The 25,080-nt window shown below is 36.3% G+C and overlaps 1 protein-coding gene across 1 annotated transcript in view; it reads right to left on the bottom strand.

Moving 5' to 3' along the window:
• Positions 1–1,655: 1,655 nt before the first annotated feature.
• ND-75 (NADH dehydrogenase (ubiquinone) 75 kDa subunit) overlaps positions 1,656–25,080 on the bottom strand; it is an 80,073-nt gene continuing 56,648 nt past the window's right edge. Inside the window, 4 exon segments of the mRNA XM_089085704.1 lie at positions 1,656–1,892; positions 8,519–8,829; positions 17,499–17,691; positions 23,406–23,591. Coding sequence (XP_088941830.1) covers positions 1,743–1,892; positions 8,519–8,829; positions 17,499–17,691; positions 23,406–23,591 — 840 coding nt within the window. The 3' untranslated portion in view covers positions 1,656–1,742.

Genomic DNA, 25,080 nt, shown 5'->3' with positions numbered 1-25,080 from the left:
GAGGGGGAAGGATTCTAGTTAGTGGATAGCTAATTTATATCTGAGCCAACTAGAGTTTCAACTTATGACAACCAAACATACTCTGCAATACATTAAAATGTCTTTGTCCAAAATAAGAGGTATTTGCCCGATTTACTCTATTTAAATTGTAAAAATGCTTTTGTGGAGTTTCGAAAAAGATTTATCCCTCAAAGTTGAAAACTTATCATGGTAAGGGGTAAGTGACTGATAATTTTTAGGATTAAATGTTAAAATCCATGACCAAACAAATGTAATGCGTTCAATTTTTACCGAAGTCAATGGTTATGATTTTATTGTTAGCTTCAAATTTTTACAAAGTAAATTATATTCTAATATAACCCTTTTCGGTCTTTTATTCCAAACCAATTATATTGTCTAAAAATTAAGAAATTATTCCAATTCTTATAAAACAATTAGCATACAAGGTGGTAAGCCCCCTCAAGAGGTTTTCCAAAATCTAGGCTCACGTTACATGCTGCAAAATATTATCAATTAATCTTAGGTTGGGAAATACTGTATGCCAGAACCCTTGAGCAGCTAATGAGCACTATGTTCTTGATCCATTTGATTTTTCCTTCTTCGTTTTCTGCCTATAGTATTTTTAACCTGGTTTATGATTATGTAACCGGTTTAACTGTTAATTTTTGATTTTTGTTTGTTGTTATTAATGTGTTGACTATATTTGGACGTTATCATAACATACTAGAGTTGGCATTATGGACGGTGCCCCACCAGGTTCAGGAAAGAAATCCTAAGCACCAAAACCCAAACAGGTTGGTGGTATCTCCCTAATGAGCCATGACTGATAACATGGTATTTGTTTTCAATTTTGCGCCTACAATTCTTTTCATTATCCAATCTTCTTGTGCATAACTATTATGTATTTTTTTTTCTTTTCGAATTTATACTATTATCAATCACAGCCTAGCTCGATCTCGGCTATTTATATCAATGATGTGTGGCTTTTGGCTACTTACCCAAGGTGGTAGACCATCATGTAAGGGTGGGACAGTGCGATCTCGTTAAATGGGATATTCCTTTAATTTCGAGTAAGCACCAGCTTTTTCCCAGTGGCTAGTTCATGAAAATTTAGGGGGGGGGGGTGGAATGTATTTATCAAAATCAAAGGGAGGGGGGAATTCTTAGTTTTTTCAATGCAAATAACATTATCTTCATTGAAAATAACATTCAAGGCATTTTTCAGAATCTTGGAGAGGGGGATAGGGGAGCATGTCCTTCCCTTTCAATTAATACCACTTTTCTGTCTGTTTTGGGGATTTCTCTTTTGTTGCATTTTGTTTTGCCAAATATCGACTACCAACTACAAAGTTTATTAGCCTCTCCATTGTTTTGCCTAATTGTTATATCTCTGCTATAGACGTGATCATTCCAGTATACAAAAAATAACAAGATGAGTGTATTTCTTCATACCATATAAAATTATGGGCATAATTAGGCTTTGCATCAACTCTGAAATTATTTTTGAAAAATGTCAATTGCTTTGAAAATGTAACAAATTTGAACTGGGTCACAACTAAACTGTCATGTAGATTAGGAAGTACTCAACTATCACAAAATCCGTTGTTTAATCTATCGCCTAATTTAACAAGAAGAAAGTAATAATTTAGACACCATGGGTTTATATACATTTATTCTCCTTAATCGTAAAAGCGCAAACAATGAAGAAATATTATTCTAAACCACAGAGGTGGTTAACTATATCAATACTTAGAGTTCTTTTGCTTCCTCACGGCTTGGACACATTTGGACATAGTAAGGGAGGCCCTGCTGATTGGATCTGTCATGTAGAAATCTTCAAGTTGCTTCAACGGAACGTCAATGGGTGTCTTGTCCATTTTGCCTTTGACAAGCTACAAAAAGATACTTTTCAATAACTTTGTCATAAAAGAAATCACATTCTCGATAGCACATATTACTTGTATTAATCGACACAAGAAAGTTACTTAAAATATTAATAAAAGTAGTTAAATAACTGAGACAAAGTAAGGGGATGCTCAATATTTTAGTGCTATTATTTCTTTAGAGGGATTTAAGACAAACTCATCCCTCCCCACTCACACAGAAACTTTGCTGCATTACATTTTCAAAAGATAGTAATATTTCCACAGAGAAAATTTGCTCCACAATTTATAGCTCTGTTGATAAAATCTTATAAAAAAAAACAAAAAAAACAACTAAATAGCCGGCTACACCAAGAAAGAAAATACCATTCCTAGGCACAAGGTGAAAGCCAAAACTAAAACTTTCATTAAACTAGGTGCCAATATCTCTTAGTATGACATTAAACGGTTTTGAATTACAAGAAACTGTTGTTGCATGACCGTCTACGTTGCCCATGCACACTGGATTTCTGCTTTAGAGCATTCGTAATAAGTGCCACCAGAGTCCCATATTTGGTCTTCAAACTATTAAGGCGTTATTTATCTGATATCTGAACATAAGATTAAGCTCATCAGCAGGTTCACGAGCGTTTTTCACCTATCATCAAAATTCTCTACTTGATTTTATGACAATATCATCAAAATGCACTCCTATTGGTGTAAAGAACAATATCTTCGTTCATTTTATAAGCGATTGGCTAGAAAGCGTAAAACTGATGCTTGATATTTTCCGCATTGCTGTCTGAAAAATGAGGCCTGAGTAAAGAAAACAGATTATAAGAGATATCATTTGGCTTTGATAATCTGATGACCAAAGACCTCTTCCAAGTTTGTATACGTTGAGAAAACACAATGTATTTTACGGGCAAATGTAAAACGTGGAAATAACATGTAATTCGTCTTAGATTCGTATTTAAATTTTAAGTTATCTGAATTTGGGACGCCACCTGTTACAACTGGATAGTACAGTTATTATGATAGTCCGTTATTAAAGCACCAAGGACATTAAAATGAAATCTGATTGTTTGAATAGAACAAGTGGAAAGAAACACAACCATAAATATTCTTAAAAAAATAAGATAAATCTGGAATTAATTTTTAATGAAAACAGTCCTCCGTGTGCAGATATGCAGTTTTTGTTAGTAGGAACCGTCAAATTAAAAAAAAAGAAAATCAGCAAGAAATAACCAAAAACATCTGACACAAAACAACTTAAGAAGGTACAGGTTTCCTTTCAAAGAGCAGTTGTCTTTTGGGAATCAACAAAATTGTTTATGTTAGGAATTCTTAGAATTTTAAAGATTCTTAGAAATGTTAGAATTTTACGGTCAGAAATTCTTGTCAATTTTGAATAATTAGTATCGCTTTTTATTTTCATGTTTCGACGAGGTAATATTCCCGAAAATATGGTATTGTCCTAAAAACTGCAAAATTTTTGAAAAACCAGATGAAAAATCCAGCATAAGATTGATAGAGGGTGACGTTTTTATTTTGATGTCCTTGATACTTTAAGAATATTTTCAAAGTGCCAAAAACCATATAGCCCTGTTACATATCCTGATTAGCCATGTCGATCACATAACTCTTCTCTGGAAGATCATGATTTTGCTTAATACTAGCAATCATGTAAAAACACAGGTTAATCTATGTCATTTACATGTTTATTCCGATTACAGTATTAGAATCAATTCCGTTTAAGATATTTCCTACTATGTATAAAATTTCATACATTTGCTTATATTTACAGTGATTATAGAATTTTTACAAGAAATGAAATAACATAATTTTATTGGATATCCTTTGCTCATTTATATGGACGTAAGCGGTTTTATGAGACATTTAGTAACCCTAATTGGGCAAGCAGGAGAGGGGCAGTTCCCCCATCGCAAGCAAAGTTGTACCTGCTGGGAGAACCTCCCTTAAACTGCAGGGATAAGGTGAACGGGGGCTGACGCTTCTCTTGTCTTTTGGGGTGATAGCTAGATCAAGAATGACGGAAAATACCGTGGTTTTAAGTCCGGTGTTGAAATTTATACATAGGCATGTGGAAAAGAAAACGAATAAGGATATTGTTATCAGGCAGTCGAAGTTTTTCTCAAAGGAAGCTCTGAAAGATGTTACTGATATATGCAAAACCAGTGCTCGAAAGACATTAATCAGAGTTGTAGGGGCTCTCACCCGGCTTCCGCCTTTTATGGCGATATTTATGAGGTTATATCAGAAAGGTTCGCAAATGAAGTTCCGACCCCTCGTTTTGCCATTCTCGACCCAGCTGACGTTCCAACCATTCCTGAGGATGTGAGTAGGATTGTTGTCTCACGATTGAATGATTGTAAAGCGATGCTAAGTTTTCTTGTAGAGAAGCACGAAACTTCTGCAGTACCTAGCTCAGAGAACCAGCCACCAATGGGGCCATCTCTGCCCCGACCAAAAAGGACTATCCCAGTTATTTTGTCGAATCTGCCCGCGAGCTTGAGTGCTAATCCTACTAAGCAAAAGGAGTTCTTGAGGAAAATTGGACCCGCTGATAAAATAGACAGAATCGAACAACGAAGAGACAGGCTGTTTGTACATATGAAAGACGAAACATCCGCAAGTGTTGTCACCTCCGGGGCCCAAGGTGAGCAAAATATCCGTAGCAAGGTACTGCGTTCAGAATACCTCGGGATCATTTACGTTGACATAGATTACGACGTTTTGAATATTCCCGACCTAATTAGCGGTGTTTCCCAAGCCAAGCGCTTTGGAAATTCCTCAGTTGTCCAACTCACGTTCGTTGCTAAGATTGACTTCGATCAGGCTCTCAAGTTTGGAATCAAAGTGGAATACAGCATGTTTTCTGTGTCAAAGCCCCTTACAAAGCCGCTGCAGTACTATAAATGTCAAGGTTTTGGTCATCGTGCAAACCAGTGTCAGAAGGACACTGGATGTAGCAAGTGTGCCAGTGATAACAGCTACTCCGAGTGCACCTCAGATGTGCTCAAAAGTGTCAACTGCGGATCCAACCATGGAAGTAACAGCTTTCGGTGCCCGAGCCTGAAAAATGCAGCTCGTGGTACAACTCCAGACCAAGCTGCGCCGAATAACTCAAATTGTAAACCGGCTCGATAAATGACGAAGTACGTGTGTTCTCTCAAAAAATAAACGGTGATAGAGAAAAATTAGACATACTTCAAATAGTGTATGGTGCTTTCAATATAATTTGTGTTAATGAGCATCTGCTTAATGAAGATAATAACACAAGACTGATTGCTTCTTCAGATCATCAGTTTTTTATCCACCCAGCTAAAAGTATTGGGGGTCAACGCTCGGGGGGGGGGGCTTAATGATAGCTGATAGAAATAAGTATAATTGTAATTTGTTTGAGTCTAATGATGCATGTCTAGCGGGTGGAATTTAGTGGTTTTATTGCTATTTGTGTTTATATGCCTACAAATTATAGAAATGACCGATCGAGTCAGAAGTCTTCGTCTGATTGCTCGTCATTGTCGAAACTACTTGAAAGAATAGCTCTTACCCGTAAATCTTGTGTTATTATGGGTGATTTTAAAACGGACGTTAATGATAATATCAATGGTCGCTCACAAATGTTAAAAACTAGATTACTACAAAACTTCTGTTGTCTACAGAAAAATAGATTGTTTACCTATATACATAACAGTGGTAGCACTTCTGATCTCAATTTCGTGTTTACTGATATGGGGGATCTCCAGCGGCAGATAGTTAATGTTTCTGACGACTTTTTTTTAAAATGACCATTCGCATCTTGAGTTTCATCTACCACTCAGTTCTTTTGAGACATATGCTCCCTCTAGACTCAAGTGGTTCACTAAACAGAACTGGAGTCATATTGATGTATTTACTTACCAGATGCTACTTGATTCGTACTTAGATGAGATAAGGGTTCCGTTTCATTTGCTTTCGCGGGTAAAATCTGACTCGATTTGAATTGTTATTTGCTTGAATTGGTGTAAAGTATGAAAATGGCTGCATCTGTTGCAGTCCCATTAGAAAAAATAAAGCTGAATTCCCGTGAGAGAGGATGGTCAGATTTTCATGGTTTAAAGTCTAAAAAGTCCCGCCATGTATTTTGGAGAACAAATTTGGGTTGATTATGAAAGACAACGTTCAGGATGGGTTGTCAAAATTATGAAGTCGAGTAAACACCAATATCAAAAGAAGGTGAAATCTCGGAAAAGAAGTAGGGTTAAGGAGCTATAGCAGGAAACAAAAAATAATCCTCGTCAGATATGGCGAGAATTGTCTGTCTAAACTTATCCGTTCTTCTTCGTCACCGCCCGATAGCATTGAAATAAATAAATGGTTTGAACATTTTTCTTCAATTTTTGCGGCTGATCCTCCATCATTAGAAAGTAATTTCCGGGACATTCTGATACAACATTTTGATCGACTAAACCAATACAGTAACCCGCTTACTATTACCCCATCGTCCGTTGAATCTTTTGTTTGTCCTCTTCCTTTAGGAAAATCGCCTGGGGCAGGTGGTATTCAGCCGGAACATCTGAGGTATGGTACCCCTAAACTGCTTGGTCACATAGCTTTATTGTTCCAAGCAATAGTATCGCAACAGTCTGTACCACAAGGCTTGTGCCAGGGGGTCGTTACCTGTATAAATAAGGAGGGGAAAGACCCTAAAGATTGCTCTTCGTACAGGCCCATCACTATTTGTTCAGTTCTAGCAAAGTTACTGGAGAAGATACTGTGCCCTATAGTGGCAGCGCGAGCGGATGTGGGTGACAATCATTTCGGTTTCCAGTCCGGTCTCGGTGTTCAGAATGCACATGCAATTTTTATTTCAATTGTTGAAAAGTTTAAGAAACGAAAAACTCCGTTATTTGTCTGCGCAATAGACATATCTAAGGCGTTTGATTCAGTCCTACGTTCGCAAGCAGTCCTGTCACTACTAAGGGCAGGAGTTGATCCCTTTGTCTGTAAATGTCTGTGGCAATGGTATCGAAAATCTCAAGTAAGAATTTGGTCTGCAGGACAGCTTTCTGGACCTATAGAGATACGTAAGGGTGCTAAACAAGGTTCAGTAATCAGCTCTGTTATATTTAACAATGCAGTACGTTCTGCGACAAAACCGATAAAAGAATTTTTGATGGATGATGGAATTGATGCTAGTCATCTATCTTACGCAGATGATCTACTTTTGATAAGTGATAATTTAGAATCTTTACAGAAAACTATTAATGCCGTGTCGTCTGCACTTGGAGATATTGGGCTAACAATAGAGCCGTCTAAGACTGAATTCGTCGTTTTGAACGACGAAACATTGTCAAATCGTGTTGTTGATGTTTGCGGGAAGACGGTTCTCCAAAAGGATTGAGTATCTCGAACTCCGATATGACAATTCTATCAAAGCTACTAAAAATCTAATTATTGCGACACTTAAAGAAAATCTGCGGAAAACTTACGGTATGCTAGCACAAACTAAAGGTCAATTTGACAAAATTACGCTCGGTCGTCTCTGTAACGCCATGTTCGCGCCACATCTTTTTTTAACCCCTTTATGGAATTGCTTTAGTAAAACCGAACGTAAGCAAATTTGTTCAAATTTTTTTCGGTATTGAAATATTTATTGGGAATTCCCATATAGTTCAGAAACTCTTATGTTTCGCAGAGGTACTATATTTTTGATATAAGTAAGAAAATGGATGAGTGGTATACCCGTTTCCAAGTCGAAATAGAACAATACACGACTTTCCATTGGCTAGTTTTGAGCATTAAAATCGTGATTTTGATTTCGTTTGTTTTTCTCTCTTCCATAGTTATCGCAGTTTAAATTTGTTTTGTGCCGTTGTGTGATTTTTTCGTTCTTTTTTCTTTCTTTTTTATAACTCCTTCGAGCATTTACACTGTATTTGTATGAAGGGTTGAAATAAAATTATTAATATTATTTGCACCTAAAATATAACGATATTTAGACGATCTAAAGCCGAACTAACCAACCAATTTCCATCCTGTCTTTTTGCTTGTCCAAGAAATACATTTTCCCAGCGTTCAATATACCTTAATGTAGTAAACTGAAATTACTTATTGATTTAGCAAAATTATTAACTGTATAAACTGAACACAGTTTAGACAGCAAAATTAATTTTACGCACGAATCTGCAGACATTGTTGATTTTTCAGAGACAGCACTATTTCCAAGGGGAGCTGCTGAAAAGCGCCATACTTACTAATAAAGGTAAAGGATAAGTATTGTAATTAACAATTGTCTACCGGCAGTACTGATCTCCGTTTCATGGCCCTTTATCCAGGAAGTGAAAAGGGGGTTGAGGGCCAGCTATCCTGTGCTTTCGCCAACTCATCCTGTTTGCCTTCCCCAGATTTTTCTAGATGCCCATTTAGAGTTGGACCGACTCTGACTGAGCTTATAGAGTCACACAACTGACCCCAGTTCAACCAAAAAACAAGCAACACTAGGACTCGAGCCCCCGTTCTCACAGACAAAGGATTTCAAGTCTAGCGTGATAACCACTCGGCAAGGACAGCCATAACAGTAAAGGAATGCCATTTTACATACACCCCCCCCATGGAAACAAGAAAATTACAATGAAAGTAAAACTAACCTCAGCAAGCTTAACGGCCTGGGAAAAGTAGTTAGCATCCTCAACATCACCATATCGTGTCAAGTTCGGGGAGATCTCAGTCAATCGCCTCCTAATTTCTTGATGATTGTCATATGGAAGAGGTATACCTAATACTTCAGAAATAGCACGGAGGATTTTCCAATCCTCTCTAGCTAAACCAGGGGCAGTAACAGCAATATTTGTTCTCTGGGCACGGCCTTCCATATTGACATACGTCGCTTCTTTTTCAGTGTATGCAGCACCAGGTAGTATAGCATCTGCCATCAAAGCACCGCTATCCCCATGATGACCTTATTAAATAAAAAAGAAAGCCAATAATGAATGCAAAAGATAAGAAAGGGGTGGGATCCATAGATAATTAAAAAGATACACAAATTTTTTAAATTTTCATAAACCCTTTTTTTTTTTTTTTTAGTTTTATAGGGATTAAAATCTACTGGCTTTAAGAGAAAAGGCTAAGAAACACAATATTCTTAGATTCGAAGCAGAGGAAAAATAAAATAAAATATGCATGAAAATGAATTTACTTTGCTAAGACTAATTATTTTTTTCTCTGGATATAGAGAAATAAAATAAGATACCAAACATGTTTGGTTAGTTTCAAAACAAGCATTAGAATAGATCTATGGAGTTGATTAAAAGTCAACCTTAACATTTTTCGTGACGGCAATAGGTTGAGGCTCATGAAATTAAAATTTTTACCTATCGTTTTGAGTTGAGCTCCCTTTTTTCTTTTGTAGCTTTGAACAGTGTAGATAAAGAAATAGTGCAAAATCGTTCGTTTGGCATTTAGGGTTTATTTTAAATCAAAAATTAATGTTGATGGGCAATTTACTACTTTTTACGAAGATCTAATTGTCTGCTTTTGGTAATCCAGAACTAAAACACACACCCTACAAAAAAAGGAGTTTTGATTATCAATCGTCATATGTGGTTTTTCGCCATTAACGACGTCAATGAAAACACTAGATGTCTTCTTTGCGATTTATCCTTGAGTAAAACCCAATAATTACAAGCTTTTCTGCGTGTCTCAGTAAAGTAACATCAAACCACAATTGCTCAGAAATAATTTTTTTTTTGTTGGGGGTGCGGTCATATCCAATTTTCTTGCAATAAAGAAGTTTCTACTTTACTATGTTTCAATTTTTATTCATGAAATATAAAAAATGAATACGATTTATTTTGGATCCAAATTACAGTCAATTTTTTTTTCTGGTAAACTCCATTGGTAGGTCAGGTTAATAATCTTTACCACTTAAACACTCCGCTATTTCAGCTACCTATCTCATATTGGAATATATAGACTACCTTCAAAAGCTCTTTGCAATTAATAAAAGTTGAACTTGTCGGTTATCATTAGAAACAGAACCAAAATATTACAGACTTAAATATTACATCAAAAGACATTAGGCAACAGCCAAGATGCAAAAAAATAAACTAATTCCGTTAGTACGTCACCCGTTACCATAGACCTATTCTCTTTAAGCGAGCAATTGTGAATGTTTTTTTATGTGTTTTTTCTCGACAACGGCTCCATATTTTTTTTTTGAAAATTGGTATACTGAGGTTTACCAAAAAACAACGAAAAAAAAACAAAAAAAAACCAACGATAAAAGCGATAAAGGCAAATCGTTTAGAGCCTTAATTCTGGAAAATAAAAACATTTTTCATGTAAATGACGTAACATTGATGTATCTTTACATTGCAATTTCAAGAGCAAATTACATTATTTTTTCCCAGAGATGGAATCATTTTTGGTATCCATTAAATAAAATAAGTTCTTTCAATGAAAAGTAAGGAGTAACGTTAAAGCTTAAAGCAAACAAAGGTGCTTGTATGATATACGCCCTACCTAATGTTCTTCTAATATGTTTCTCTGACGCTCAATCCTAATGAAATATAACAAGTGAGATAAAAATATAATACTTTAGTTACAAATATGGACTATATATTTGCAGATTAGGGGGAGGGGAGGGGGATGGGTGGGTGTAAAGTAAAGCAATTCTGCATGCATTATGTGTTAGGTACAATTATTCTGCATATTATGCAGTAAGAATTGTTTTCTTCACACCGTCCAAAAGTTTACACCGTTCAAAATACTTCCCCCGCCACCCCTAATGTGCAAATATATAGCCCAAATTATATATTTTCCATCTATTCTGTCACTTCTCTTTCTCCAGTCTCACGCTAAGCTGAAAGAAACTAACGAAAAAAAAAACCGGTTCTATAAAGCGTCAATGAATGTACAACTTGAGCGGTAGGGCGTATATATTAAAAGTACCTAAACAGAAAATATTCCATATATGAGGGGGGGGGGGGTACCTAAAGTTTTTAGTACTTCAAAAAAGTGTCTTATTCTAATTAATCAACCCTTGTGTTTCAGGAGTCGTTCTTAAAGAATTGGGACAAAAAGACACAATTTAACGTAAAGAGCAAGATATTTAGGAGGGGGCATGCCTCCTCAAACACAAAATAATATCTGTTCCTTTTAAGTTTTAAAGTTGCTTCTTACTTTCAGTTGAAGAAACATGTTTTTTTTATTTAATTTCTTATCATTTTGAAAATAATGCCGACAAATCCGACTCCTTCCCCCCAAAACTCCTCCATGGAGAATTCTTCCCACGCAAAATCCCAAAAATCCTCCGTTCTGTTACATGATGATTCGCATGGCAGTAAAAACTAGCATTTCTGAAGGTATGAAGAAATTTAGAATACATGGCCAGTATCCCAATATTAGGACTGGACACATTTATGAATAGCGATAAGGAATTTCGGCGTTGGAGTTGGACGAGAGAGTAAGCTGTGTTTAGAAAAAAAAAACAACTTTTCTTTGCTTGTGTGTTTTCCATAATCAGAGTGAAGGTGGAAAAATGCAGTTACCTCTCCAGTGATCGCCATATCCGATTTGTAATTACAGGACGTTTTTCTTCCGGGGAAAATAGACCAAATTAGGTATCTAGTGATTATTTAAAAGTATTATTCCACGGTTGAATGCAGGTATCAAGGTAAATTGCAGTGGCGGAAGAAGAATAAAGGTGAAATAATAGCGCAGTGTTGCCTAGAGAACGGCCGGTGCGTTGGCGGTAGCAGGCGCTTGGGCAATTAAAGTAGGAGGTTTTTCCAGATTATTTTGGAGCGCGTGAAAGGGAAGTTGGTGCTGTTTTTGGGTAAGTGAGTTTATGTTCGATTGAAAAGGATTTTTGGAAAGTGAAAAAGGGATTTAGTGTATTAGTAAACTTTTGTTAAGGTTTAGTTTATAGGTTAGAGGGTTTAATAAAATTTTGTTGAGTTTTAGTTTATACTATACAGGTTTTAACAAATTTTTGTTGAGGTTTAGTTTATAGGTTAGAGGTTTTAATAAATTTTTGTTGAGGTTTAGTTTATAAAAAAAGGAAAAAGGGGAAAAAAAAGAAAAAAAGGGGAAAAAAGGGAAATGGCAAGGAAAACAACTTAGTTCGATTTTAGTGCAATGCCAGATAATGTATTGAAAGAACTACCACATTCGAATATCCACCGATTCCTGATGTCGATTGGCCTGAATGCTCAAAACGCACACGCGATTGATGGAAATGAAGTAAACAGGTTTGGTATAGTGCGAGTCATGATACAAAGCCCTGTACTGGCAGAAGAATGGGTTCAAAGACTAAAGACAATAGAGTTGAAAATTATTTTCCAAAATGAAAGGTTTCCAGTTTTCGTAAATAAAAATGGAAAACGCCCACGCGTGATCCATCTCAAACGAATTCCGGGATAAGCAACCGACCATGATATAAAAATAGCACTGCAAGGTTATGGGCTTGTGGTGAATGTTAGAAGGAAAAATTTTCAAGGGGATGGAATTATACCTGTTTTTAACGGGAAGGGAACAGCCCTGATGTATTTGGAAGTAGCGATGCCACCGTCCGTAAAGATTTTGACAGAGAATAAAATACAGGTTTTCTACGATGGTCAGCCTAAAATATGTTACATTTGTCATCAAGAGGGCCATGAAGCCCTATTATGCCCCCCCCCAAAAAATAGAGGAAGTAGAAACCCAAGCGGAGTGCTCACAGATCAGCCCTCGGAAAACGGCAGAAACTCTAATGTCTGGTTTACAGGCCCAAAAAAAATTGCAAGCTCTCTAGATGAACAGCTGGCAAGTTTGAGTCCCATGGAGGCGGTGAGCCTGGTATTGGGGGCGACAGGGTCATCAGAAACGGAAAAGAATCTCACAGAAAACTCGAAAGCACAAAATGAAACCCAGAATAAAGAGTGGGAAGTAGCTATTGTGAAAGAAAAGGAAATGATTGAGCCTAAGGGAGCAAGTTCGAAAAGAGTTGAAGTAGGGGTGAAAGAGATAAGGGGCAACACCCCCCTGAGCAGTCTGAGAGGATTTAAGGAGCCAGAGGCAAAATCAACCCAATCCCCAAAACGAACGTTAAGTAGCCTATTTTTATCGTCAACTACAAATGAAAAAACGAGCGAAAAAAAAAGACCGAAAGAAGTGCGCTGCCAAAGAGGCAGAAGAAACCCGGACAAAAATAAATGAGATTTGCGACGCTGAACGTTAACGGGATAAAACAGGAAAAACAACAGTGTTTAGTTTTAGATTTTATTGTAAAGCAGAGAATTGATATGCTGTGTCTCCAAGAGTCAGACACAGTAAAGATAAGAAATATTGAAACACATTGATTCCACTACATTGCTGGAGGACTCCGACCTGACACAGCATACATAGTGAACGAAAGATTTAAGAATATTAGAGGAACACTGCGCTTTCAAGAGGATGGTGAAGTGAGCAGCGTTTGCTGGAAAGGAGTGGTTTTTGTAAATGTGCATTTGCCTTCAGGCACAAATAAAGCAAGAGAAAGACAGTTGGTAACACAAAACACTCTTCCACGATATTTAAGAGCTGGCCCACTATTGCTATTGGGTGACTTTAACTGTGATTTAGAAGAAAAAGACATTTTGAGTGCGAGCCGGAAAAATATTAAAAGGAACATTAGCATCGAATTAAAAGAAGTGGTTAAAACATGGAAACTGGTAGATGTGTGACAAGAAATGGGAATAGAGAGGGGTTTCACGAGAACAGAAAAAAGGGGCAGCACGAGGATCGACAGGGTGTATTGTTGGAAAGATGGAACGGAAAAAATAAAAAATATAGAAAATATCGCCGTGCCTTTCTCCGACCACTGTGCACTACTGGTAGATATAAAGCTAGAGGATATGAAATATATTTCGCTACACATGAAGCGACCTTTCTGGCGAATGGATATTAGTGCCCTCCAGGGAAATGATAAAGAAGAAATAAAAAAGAAGAAGGCTTCTGGCCAGTTACCAAGAATCGAGTCACTTAGTGCAATTTTGGTTGAATTTTAAAAGAAAAATAGGAGTCTTCCTGCGCGATAAAGAAAAAGAGTCGGAACGCCAAAGAAACGCAAATAAAAGGCACTTGTACAGAGTGTTGAACGATTTATAGAAAGAGGTAGAACAGGGAGAGTCCGTATAGCTCGAATATGAGCAAATTAAGAGAGCAATAAAAGAACTCGAGTACGGAGAGTATGAGGGATGGAAAACTCGGAATCGAATGGCAGAAATGTTTGCATCGGACCCGGTAAACCTAGCTTCCGTAGTTAAAGCAAGACGAAGAAGAGAAGAAAATAGCCTGAGGAAAGTAAAAGGAGAAGATGGAAAAGTAGTAGAAGAGCAAAAAGAAGTGTGTGAAGCAGTGACAGAGTGGTTCAAGGGTTGTTTAAAAAAAGGAGACGCAAGGTGGAGGACCGAAATTACTTTAATGAATACCAAACGAGCCGTATGGTAAGCGAGGAGGAAAACGAAAATTTAAGGAGCCCTGTCTCGAAAGAATAAATTGAAGTAGTTTTAAGGAAAGCTAAAAAGAAAAAGTCCTCCGGTATAGACGGGCTGAGCTACGAGTTATATTTTGAACTATGGGAAGAAATGGGAGATTTTTACGGAAACGTCGTTAACGCTTTTATCACTAAGGGGTACCCGGAAGAGGAGGCAGTAACATCCCTTGTACACGAAAAGGGGGAACGATCTGATCTACACAACTGGAGACCCATCTCCTTGCTTTGCTGCGACTACAAGATTGCATCCCTAGTGCTAACAAAAAGACTAGGAAAAATAATGCCACATATCCTAGGAAGCTACCAGTTCGGGGGGATAAAAGGAAGAAAAGCACAGCATATTTTGAGCGTTCTAAGAGATGTATTATATAGGAGAGATAAGATGACCCGAAAGAAAAATGAAGTGTGGAAACTTGCTTATTTCTTAAGTGTGGATATTGAGAAAGCATATGATTTGGCTGACAGGGAAATTTTATGGTCTTTGATGATTTAAAGTATGGTTTTCATGAGGATTTTGTTGGTATGTTTAAAAGCCTTTATCAAAAACCAGTAGCTGACATAAATGCAAATGGCTCGCTTACAAGGAGGATTGATTTGAAGATATTGTTGATACAGAGCAACCTGGCTTCGCCATACCTCTTTGAAATATACATTGATCTCTTGTTCAAGTATGTAGAACACCGTATAATCGGTTTACCTCTCCATAATGAGATATGCTTAAAGGCCCTGGGGTTTATAGATGATGGAACTTTTCCCCCATCAAGTGTCAAAGGTGTAAAGGCAGTTCTACAAGGACTTGATTGGTATGAGAGGAGTTTTAGAGTAAAAATCCACAAGGGGAAAAACAATCTTTTACCAATACTGGAATCAGAAAATACAGAAGAAATGATTCAGGAACTTCGGATAGCGAAACTAGAAAAGACAAAAATACTTGGGGTGATATGGACCCGCGAGATGAAGTTGGGTAAATTATGGGAAGATAAAATACAGAAAATTGAAGGGATGCTGGCGACGGCAAATGATATTGAAGAGTGTTCTTTGTTTTTCAGAGCGACATATGTAAACACATATTGTCTACCACTACTGTTCTACTTTGCGCCAGCTTTCGAGCTAGATGAAGGGAGTGTGAAGAGAATAGAAAAGATTATTTGGCTATTTGTGTGGAGAGGAAAAATTGAAAAGTTAAGCATGAAAATGCTCTTTGTACCTAGAGTAAAAGGAGGAATAGGAGTGGTAAATTATAGGAATGTATACAGATCAATTCTTTGGATGAATGTCAATGAGATGCTCCAAAGGGACGATGAAATTGGATGTTTGGAGAGACAATGGCTACTACCGGTCTTGAACAAAGTAGTGGAGGAACAAGTTTTGACACTAGTGGAAGAGGCCCCAGATCAGTTAAAGGAAACAACGGAAACTTTAAGAGAATTGAGATCAAAAGGAGGGTTTCAGGACGGTTTGAGTCAGATAGAAAGAAAAAGGGTCTTAAATGATTACACATGGACCCGAGAGGACGATTTTTCATACCATTTTAAAGAAAAAGAACCTTTCATGAATTTTGACGCAGCTTTCAAAAATCTAAATAAAGTACCGTGTGACACTAGAGAAAGAGAGGGGTTGTTTATGCTGATACACACCATATTACCTTACCAGGATAGAACAAGCCGTTTCACGAAGGGTGAATGTGCAACCTGTGCCATGAAATTGTGGTTGATGGTTTACAGCATGAATTTATAGAATGTATTTTAAAAAAGAAGTTTTTAGTTTTATTTTTGATGTTTTAGAGGTGAGAATATAGAGATGGTGAGTTAAAATAGTAAGAAAAAATGTTGAAGTTAGATTTTGAAGGAAAAGGTGATGAAAAGAGACAGAAAGGAATGTTATAATTTGTGATATGGACATGTACCCATATTTGGAAGATGAGGAAAAAGAATAAAAGAGTTGAGTTAGAAAGATTTAAAGGAGTAGTTAGGGGGAAAGTAGAGCTTTTGAGAAAGAATAGAAAATGGAAAGAAAAAGTTGATGAAGAGTGGATAGAGGGTTTGGTAAATAGTTGATATTATGAATTTTATTTGGAAGTTTAAAGTTTATGGGTAATTTGTTAAAATTTTTTAGCCCTTCTTCCTAAATAAGTATTGTGTTTTTTAAGTATACGTTTTATTGTTTGTTGAGGTTTTTGTAAGGGAAGAATGGTTCAAATTGTATTTATTTTTTATTTTTATTTATTTTTCTATTAAATTTTTTTACTTTTTTTTATTATTATTTTCTTTTATGGAAGCTTGAAGGGGTAATATAAGGTTTGGAATGTAATTGAAGCCACCACCAAAGCATTCTCCTAAGGAGGGGGAGCATCCTATAAGCGGGACATTGCCTTAATTCATTTTAAATTGGTAAAAAGAGTAACTAATTTATTTATTTTTTTTTTGAAAAAGGGAGTTTATAGTTAGGATGATGAAAATTTTATATTGGATTAATTTAGTTTTTAAAATTTCAGAGGTATAAAGGAGGAGAAAATAGAGGAAGAGTAGTTTTTTGGTGATAGTACTTAGTTGAATTTTGTAATTTCGTTGAATTTATTTTTTTTATAAGAGAAAAATGAAGATGAAGGGTAAAACGGAAAAAGGGAAAAAAAAGAAAAAAAGGGGAATAAGATATGAAAATATAGGATAAAAATACAGAAAATGATAATGAATGCTAATACTCCTTATTAAAAATTTTTTGATCATGTTAAATATTATAGTAGCATACCTTGTTTTCATCAATACTGTTTAGCTACCCAATTAAAAAAATTAATGACGTTTTTAAATTAGTGTAGGTGACACTAAAGTTTTGAAATTATGTGAAAAAGATTATTATGTCACCGAGAGGAGGAGGTAGGATTATAAAAAAAAAAAAAAAAAAAAAAAAAAAAAAAAAAAAAAAAGTAAAAACTGCTGGAAGTCTATATAAATTAGAAGGCGAGTATATACAAAATATGCAAATGTGTGGTTTTTTAGCATATGCTTAATATCTCTTATTTTCTTCTAAAAAAAAAAAAAAAAAAAAAAAAAAAAAAAAATAAATAAAAATCGGCATTGCAGAAAAAAGGCAGGGATTGCAAATAAATTAATTACCTTGGTAGATAACGAAACAGTCTTTAGGCAAATCCTCTCGGGTAATTGCTCCCTCGTCAGCACCTAATAAAAATAGTACTTTCGGTTTAGCTTCACGAATAGCAGCGACACCAGCCTTATATCCAAGATCCAAAGCTGCAACCTGTGAAGCAACTCTATGCAAGACGTTCAGTATCTTCCAGTCGTGTTCAACCTAGGTGGACGATTACATAATTAATAGCAGCTTTTCAACTTGACAAAAACAAAAGGCCTGTTCATTAAGAAACTACTAGTCATGATCAACTACGTTTTAATTAACGATGGAATTTAAGTCAAGTTAATTAAATTGGATCTCGCTTCAACAATGAGTTAGGAATAATTCCTTGAAGTACAAAGGACATTAACATATTTATCACCTCTAGATCTATATTAGGTCAATTCATACTTGAAAACCACGGTTTTTTAAGACTATTCTTTTGGGCATTGAAAATTTTAATTTTAAAATGCAAATTTTAAGGCAATGCAACGCTTTCGTCAGTGTTGCACCGTTGAACCATGAAAATGAACAAGCAAAAGTGATGACTTGAACTTGACAACGCATTCTGTCCGTTAAAACTGAAACATTAAGAATCTTTGATTCCTGAAGACGATCACACTTTCAAAGGAGAGCTACACCTTCTTAAGTTGTTTCGTGCCATATGGTTTTAGCTTATTTGAACCACATTTCCTTTTTGTTTAATTTGGTGCCGGCTACAGCCAAAAACTTACGTAGCTGCATTTGGAAGGCTTTTTCAAGAAAAATTGAATTTCGAATTTTTTCCATTTCATTAAGACATATGTCTACATAAGTTTCTACTTGACCAATTCGAACAATCAGATTTCCTTTTCACCGGTCTTCGTACTTAATTAAAACAACAAAAATTTTGATTAAAATTATGCGGCATCAAAACTATAAAGAAATTCAATTGTTAAATAAGGTAATTTTTAATAGAACTCAATTAGGTCATTTCTGTACTAAAGTTTTGCTACCATATTCTTCAATTGACGTGTCATGGTCTAGTGTGTAAAGCAAAATTAGGTAACGGTTATTCAAAACAAAAAACAAAAAGAAAAGAAAAAAGAGAGCTTAATCATAAATTGCAAGAGTGCTTACAGTAAAAAAAGGAAATATTTTCAGGAATCTGTATTTGCCAGGCACACCAATTTTTAGGGTTTTTCTTTTTTTAAGACTATAATTCCTAGTTTTAGGCTACCTGCATAGACAAAGAGTGTAAAGTCAAGTGTAAAGAGAGAGAGTGATTGAACCTAAAGTTCAATTACTCATGGAATGCCATGGGCAAGTTTCTTTTGACGAGATACAGACAAGGGCTGGGTATGATGATCAGTCATGTGCAATTCGTGTCAGTTGGACAATGTGCTGATAGCCTAACTTACCAGTCTAAGTTACCTTCCTTGTGGTTAGAGTGCGTCGGTGGTACCTTCAAGTGAGGTTTCTAGAAGGCGACTGAGGTCAATTCTTTTGACATACCCGAACCTCTAGTTTGATTTAATTCCAGATTATATTCGGATATTTTAGCCATCTTTGCTTCTCCTCGTTGGTCAGATGTTCAGTGTAGCCAATCCTCTTGCGATGTTGCAGATACATCTCCTTTCGAACTCAAGGAGATTGCGCTTGTTTTTTGACTTTAGAGCCTAGGTCACACAACTTTATAGAGTAATTAGCAGATTTAAGCTGGTCCAGTAACCCAAGTCTGAAACGTTGACTCGGTCAAAAAGATGTGGATGATTTTCGGCTATTTAAAGCCACAGGTGCTGATGGAATTCATCCACTCATGCTTTAAAAACGATTGGAAATGGTGCAGACCCATTCTTTAGGATTGCTATGAGAAGCCTCACTTCAGACATGATTCACAAGATAAAGCTAAAAGCAAAATGCCTTTTTATACCTAACCCTAGAAAAAAAGATTATTCAAATCCCAGATCAAATAGGTTGATTGATAAGCGTAACATTCTTTGAATTGAAAGTGATGGAACGATTAAATCAGTCGTCCCTCCTGAACAATCCTGACATCAATGATCTAACTTCAAAAACGAAAAGGGTTTAAGAACCAGATGCTCTTCAAAAACAGCTACGCACCAGCTAATATGGCACGTAGAGCCAGCAGTGAGAATCAAATAATAAACCCGAGGCATATTTCTAGACAAAAAAGGGCGTCTGTATCAAATGCAAGAGTAAAACTATCCTAGAGTTACCTTATGCTGATGATTTAAGCATCCTAGATGAAAATGTTAGCAAAATGAACGGATTTATAGAGGTTTTGCGAGTTCAGGATGCAAGAACAGGTTTAAAATTAGTGTTAAGAATACTAAATCGGTAGTATTATTAGTAAAGAAAATGGGTGCAGTGAAGATGTTAAAAGCAGAATTAGAAAGGCCCAGGGTATTTTTTCACAGTTCAAAAAGTTTGGAAGAATAGGAAGATGAGTCTGGGAACCAAGATTAGAATATTGGAAATTAAAGTGATGACAGTGGTCAAGTATGGCTCTGAATGGGCACTCAGAAAAACAGAGGAGGATTTGCAAGATGTTCTCCACAGAAATTGCTTACAGATCGTTATAGGTACCTTGACTGATGGACTGACTAACCGCGTATCAAACAGTTAGCTGTACGAAAAATGTGGTTCCATCCTGCTTTCTAGGGGTATAATGAGAGAAAATTTAAGATGGACAGGACATATTCTACAGGTGAAGGATGACAGATTGCCAATGATTGTCCCTGTGGGTCAACCGTCTAGGGCCAAACGAAAGTCAAGTCGCCACCGAATAAGGGTGGGGGGGAGAGGAGTCTACAGGAAGGATTTAAGAGAATGGGGAAATTCTTGGGACGGAGTAAAGAGGGAGGCTTTGAATAGATTGGGGCGGAGGAGGGGAGTGCGTAGCCGTGTTGGTCTCAGACGGGTTGGGGCTGCAATGAGTTGTTGTAATAGTACTAGTAGAAGGGGCGTTTGATGACTCCATTTTTGAATCAATAGAAACATCGGTGGAAGAAGAAAAAAAAGGATAAATGTGTACAAAATTTGATTTCCCATATGCTCAGAAACGGACAAGTAGTCATAAAGCTAAAGAAAAGGGGGGGGGCAGAAAAATCAAATTCTATTTTGAAAGGCAGGCCTCAAGGAAAAGTGAGCTCCGTGCCTGTGGAATATTATTATGAATATTTTTTTGAGCTTGTTGAAACGGCATTCTGAGTACTCTTAATATACACCGATGATCTAGTGTCTCTCCTACGAGACATACGTCTCAAAACCTTGCTTGAATTTGGATAGCATATTCCAAATACGATTTAGATATGGGAACAAAAGCATAAACTGTGTTTTCCTCCTGGGAAGAGTAAATCGGCAGTATTCACAAACAAGACAAATTAGAAAGTTTCTGTTGCTTAAAAAATGTATGGTCACCCGACCACTAAAAAACAGGTGAAATACCGGGGAATCATAATTGATTATCAAATGAGGTAAAAATCCACTGAGCAGAGAAAGCAGGGAAAGCTACAGTTTCCCTAATCCAGAGCCAGATGGGAAAGCTGGGGCTCAGCTCCAAAGAAGATCCTGTGATTATATAAGGAAGTAATTCAACCAGGTCTATCGTCTGGTGTAGTGCATTGGACAAGCTCAAATCAAACTCCAGCACATATGATCCCTTTGATAGGAGTACAAAGAGCGATTCCAGACAGTCATAAAGGCGAGGAATTAAATAGAGCAGAAAATTGCACTGCTCCACTAAAATAGCCCAACAATTTGCTATACAGAAGGATCAGGAGCCCGTTAAAAATCGAGAACAGGATTAGCGGTGTGACATAATGCCACTTATCTGAATAAACAGATTACAAGTTATAATTTAAAAGGAATTTGCAACGATCTCCTAGGCCGAAATGTTTGGGATAGAACATGCACCTCAGAGACCAAAGCCATTAATAAAGTGCATATAGGAAGATTTGTATCATATCTGTTAATTAAGCATGCCTTAAAGCTCTTGCGAATATAAAGAGCAGACAGAAAAGTAAATTGGAGTGCTATAAAGCTTTAAACAGACTACCATACAACGGTAACGGTAATACACGGATATAGGCTATGGCATATTTTGTGATCGAAAATAACGAATTATCGGATGAAGCAGCTAAGGCTGTCGCATCGATCATTTGTTACAGAGGAAAACCTTTCATTTACCATTACTTAGAGATGCTGAAAAGCTGATATGAGATAGACTATCGAGAGGGGGTAATGAAATTATTAAAAATAGTTGGGACGTAAAGAAACAAAGAAAGAAACTAATTACACTCATAACACTATAATACATTCTATAAAAAAATAATCAAAGAGTGTGCCAACAAAGTGGGTTATACTCGAAAACCTGCACCCTTAGAAGAAAAAATAAACAATATTATAAAAGTAATGAAAAATGAATAATAATAAACAATAAAACTAAATATCATAAAAAAGAAAATTAGACACCACATTCAACTCACAGCCCACATTCGAAAAAAAAAACAAATAATCAATATAAATTAACACCAATACCGGCAACCATGACTTCATAATAATTAATAATTTCAAAGTTTAATCCCATGCTGACCAAATATCTTCTTCAACTTTGATTCTCCAATTCCCCAAAATGTCAGATAGTCGTAGAATCAAGAAGATATCTAATAGAAAAACGTCCAGCCGCAATTAGATACTGGCTGGAGACACATCATAGATTTGATGTTAAGCTGGAGGGTATAATTGTGGAGGGTTGGGGTCCGACAACTCATAGAGTATATAATAAGGATGGCAAACTCTTGTTTTATTCATTTTTTCTGGGGGAAGGGGGGTTGAGGCCATAGGACCTTGTGATCTGAGCTTCGGCTCAGTTTGCTGAGTCCTGCCATAAAAACAATAATAACAAGTGGCTGCATTTCCAGACACATTGTCAGTTATGCGACACGTTTGCGAAACTGATGAGCTGCTGAATTTTACTTGCCCAAAAATCATACTCTCGTAAAAATAATGAATATTTAGTTGGGGCATTGAAAAAAATATTCAGAACATCCACTATTCTTCACAAAGTGAAATCATGCTTTTAAACTAGTAATCGAAGAGAAGGGAAACTTATAAGATTTGGAACTTTGGCGACTGAACATGAGTAGATAGAGATTAAAAACTACTAGCGTAACTGACGGATCTAAACATTTATGCCCCCTTTTCTTCATAGATTTTAAGTCAAATTTAGTGTACAAAGTGGGCCTGGGTTAGCCCGAAGAGATTGGCAGATTAAGTAAATTAGTTGGTCTTAAGCAAGTAAACCCAATAATGACAACTGTGCTGCCGTTTTCGGAAGCCTAAAAGCGAACAAATCTCCAACGCTAAATGGCGTTGACAATTTCTTCTTTTTAACAGTAGCAACATCTCTACACCTTAAAATTTTGCAAGAAAATAGATAATTCATGCATAGCAAACGCAGCAAAACCACATAACAGTTTCATCTTACTTATGCTGAGATTGCAGATATTATCAGATATTTATTATAAGGTAATAAAAAAAGGATAGTGAGCAATACGAACACATACAATTCTATATATCCAAGGCTCTATGCTCAGGAATGCAGGAAATTATGGTAAAATATAAAATTTTAATCTCGGGGTATTTCATGGGAGGCGGCCATAGTAGAAACTTCAGATAATTTGGGATAAAGGAAGAGTGATCGCTGACGTGCCAACTTTAGGTGACTTATAAGAGTTTTCAGTATTAGCAGCAAAGACCATCTCGAATATGTAATGTTGTTGTGTTATTTTAAATTTTGCATAAGAATATTATGGATCTCCTAATAAACTCTTCATGTATAAGCTATACGATAAATGAAAAATAATAAGATGAATGCTTAAAAGACTTACTTCTGATTTAACACGTAATTGATGAGACAACTTTTGAACCGTTGTATAGATAGCAGCACCATCTTTACGTTGCAAGACAGTCGAACCGACAATAATCAAAGGTCGTTTTGCAGCAGCTAATTTCTTAGAGAATGAATGTTTCCCTTCAAATAGCTTTTGTAACTCGTCTGGGGAATCGCCCAAGTGCTAAAAAAGACTTATTTAAACCTCTTAAAATTCCTTTCTTCAATTTTCTCTGTAAACTATCACGTATAAAATGGACATAAAAAGAAAATCAACAGTATATTTCCTCTTGCAATGTATAAATAAACTAAAATAATTAACGATTTGCCAGTAAGATAAGTAGTCTAAATTATTTGACTTGTTTAATGAAATAGCTTTAAGCCATCAGCGAGTAAAACTTTCGTACAGTAAACAGATTAAATAAGAGGGAACGGTGGACTACAAAGCATATCGTGGGGCATAACGTGAGATATGCCCTTCATATATCGGAGCCCTCTGTGACATGTATTCTCGTCTTAAAGTTCATCTAATACTTCATTCATCATCTAAAGTTGACGGCCCTCTAATGTCCCATTCTGCTTTTGTCCATACGCCCACTCCAGTTATTTTTGACATTCTTGTAGCGCAAGAAAGGTACCCGTCAAGGTGTGTTTCTTCCTCCTCAGTTTTAAACAATAAAGTTCTTGATTTGATGTCCACTGCTCCCACGGCTTGCATCTTCGTCGGTCTAAACGTGTCTCTCGTCTACTAAGCAGACAATATTCCAAATTTGAGTCGCACTATTCAGCACATTAGCGACGTTTTCCCATCGCTGCAAGCCAACTACGCCAAACACAGTATTGAATTCAATGCTTTAAAGTCTGAAGCAGAATTCTACAACTGGAAGCAAGCATCACCACTGGATATTTCTCTCAAGAACACTAAGACCAAGCCAACTGACAACAATACTTACCCTGTTCTCCCCATTGATTCCCCAAGCTCAGACTGAACGGTCGAGTCGTGCTATATTTTGCGTCTTTCGTCACAAACAAGCTATGCTTCAACCACCGTCTGTTTTCGAAACTTTTTAACTTTGTCGCTCTACCACATTATTTATACATGGCGCCGTTTTGAAAAATGTTTATAAATTCAGATAATTTGAAACTCCGATTAGTTTCCTTTCCTTTTGCAAAATATCTTCTACATTTCCCCCACGGACCCATAATTCTTATGTTGTCAGAATATTCAACTTAGCAGACACTGTAATCTCAGTAGAAAAGCAAGAGTCTATTTATAATAATTGTCTATCGAAGCTAAACCGTCTTTGGTCTTCAGTATTAATCCAACAGTAATTTTCTGTGTTTTGTTATTGTTGATTCTTGTGTTTATTGTGATTTTTCTTTTCTTTTTTTCTATTTCTCTTTTAAATATATGCCCTGCCTTCCTATTTTTTTTTAATTTTTTTATGACGGTTTGCAAATGAAGGATAATAATAATCTTGGTTTGTTACACTCTTGCGGAAAAAGGGTATTCGAGCTAATCTAGCTTTAAGTACTGTCTACACTCGTTTCTTAGCCTTTTTAGTATCAAAACCCCACAATATACATAAAAAATAACGTTAGTCGCCTCACTACATCCCTGCAACAAATACTCGTTTAAGCGTAAAATTCTGTTTCATCTGTACTGGACTTAT

The sequence above is a fragment of the Artemia sp. Qi Xiang Cuo genome, chromosome 3 (genome assembly GCF_049724085.1).
Source record: "Artemia sp. Qi Xiang Cuo chromosome 3, ASM4972408v1, whole genome shotgun sequence".
Taxonomy (NCBI): domain Eukaryota; kingdom Metazoa; phylum Arthropoda; class Branchiopoda; order Anostraca; family Artemiidae; genus Artemia; species Artemia sp. Qi Xiang Cuo.
This window is presented reverse-complemented; position numbering and strand designations above follow the sequence as displayed.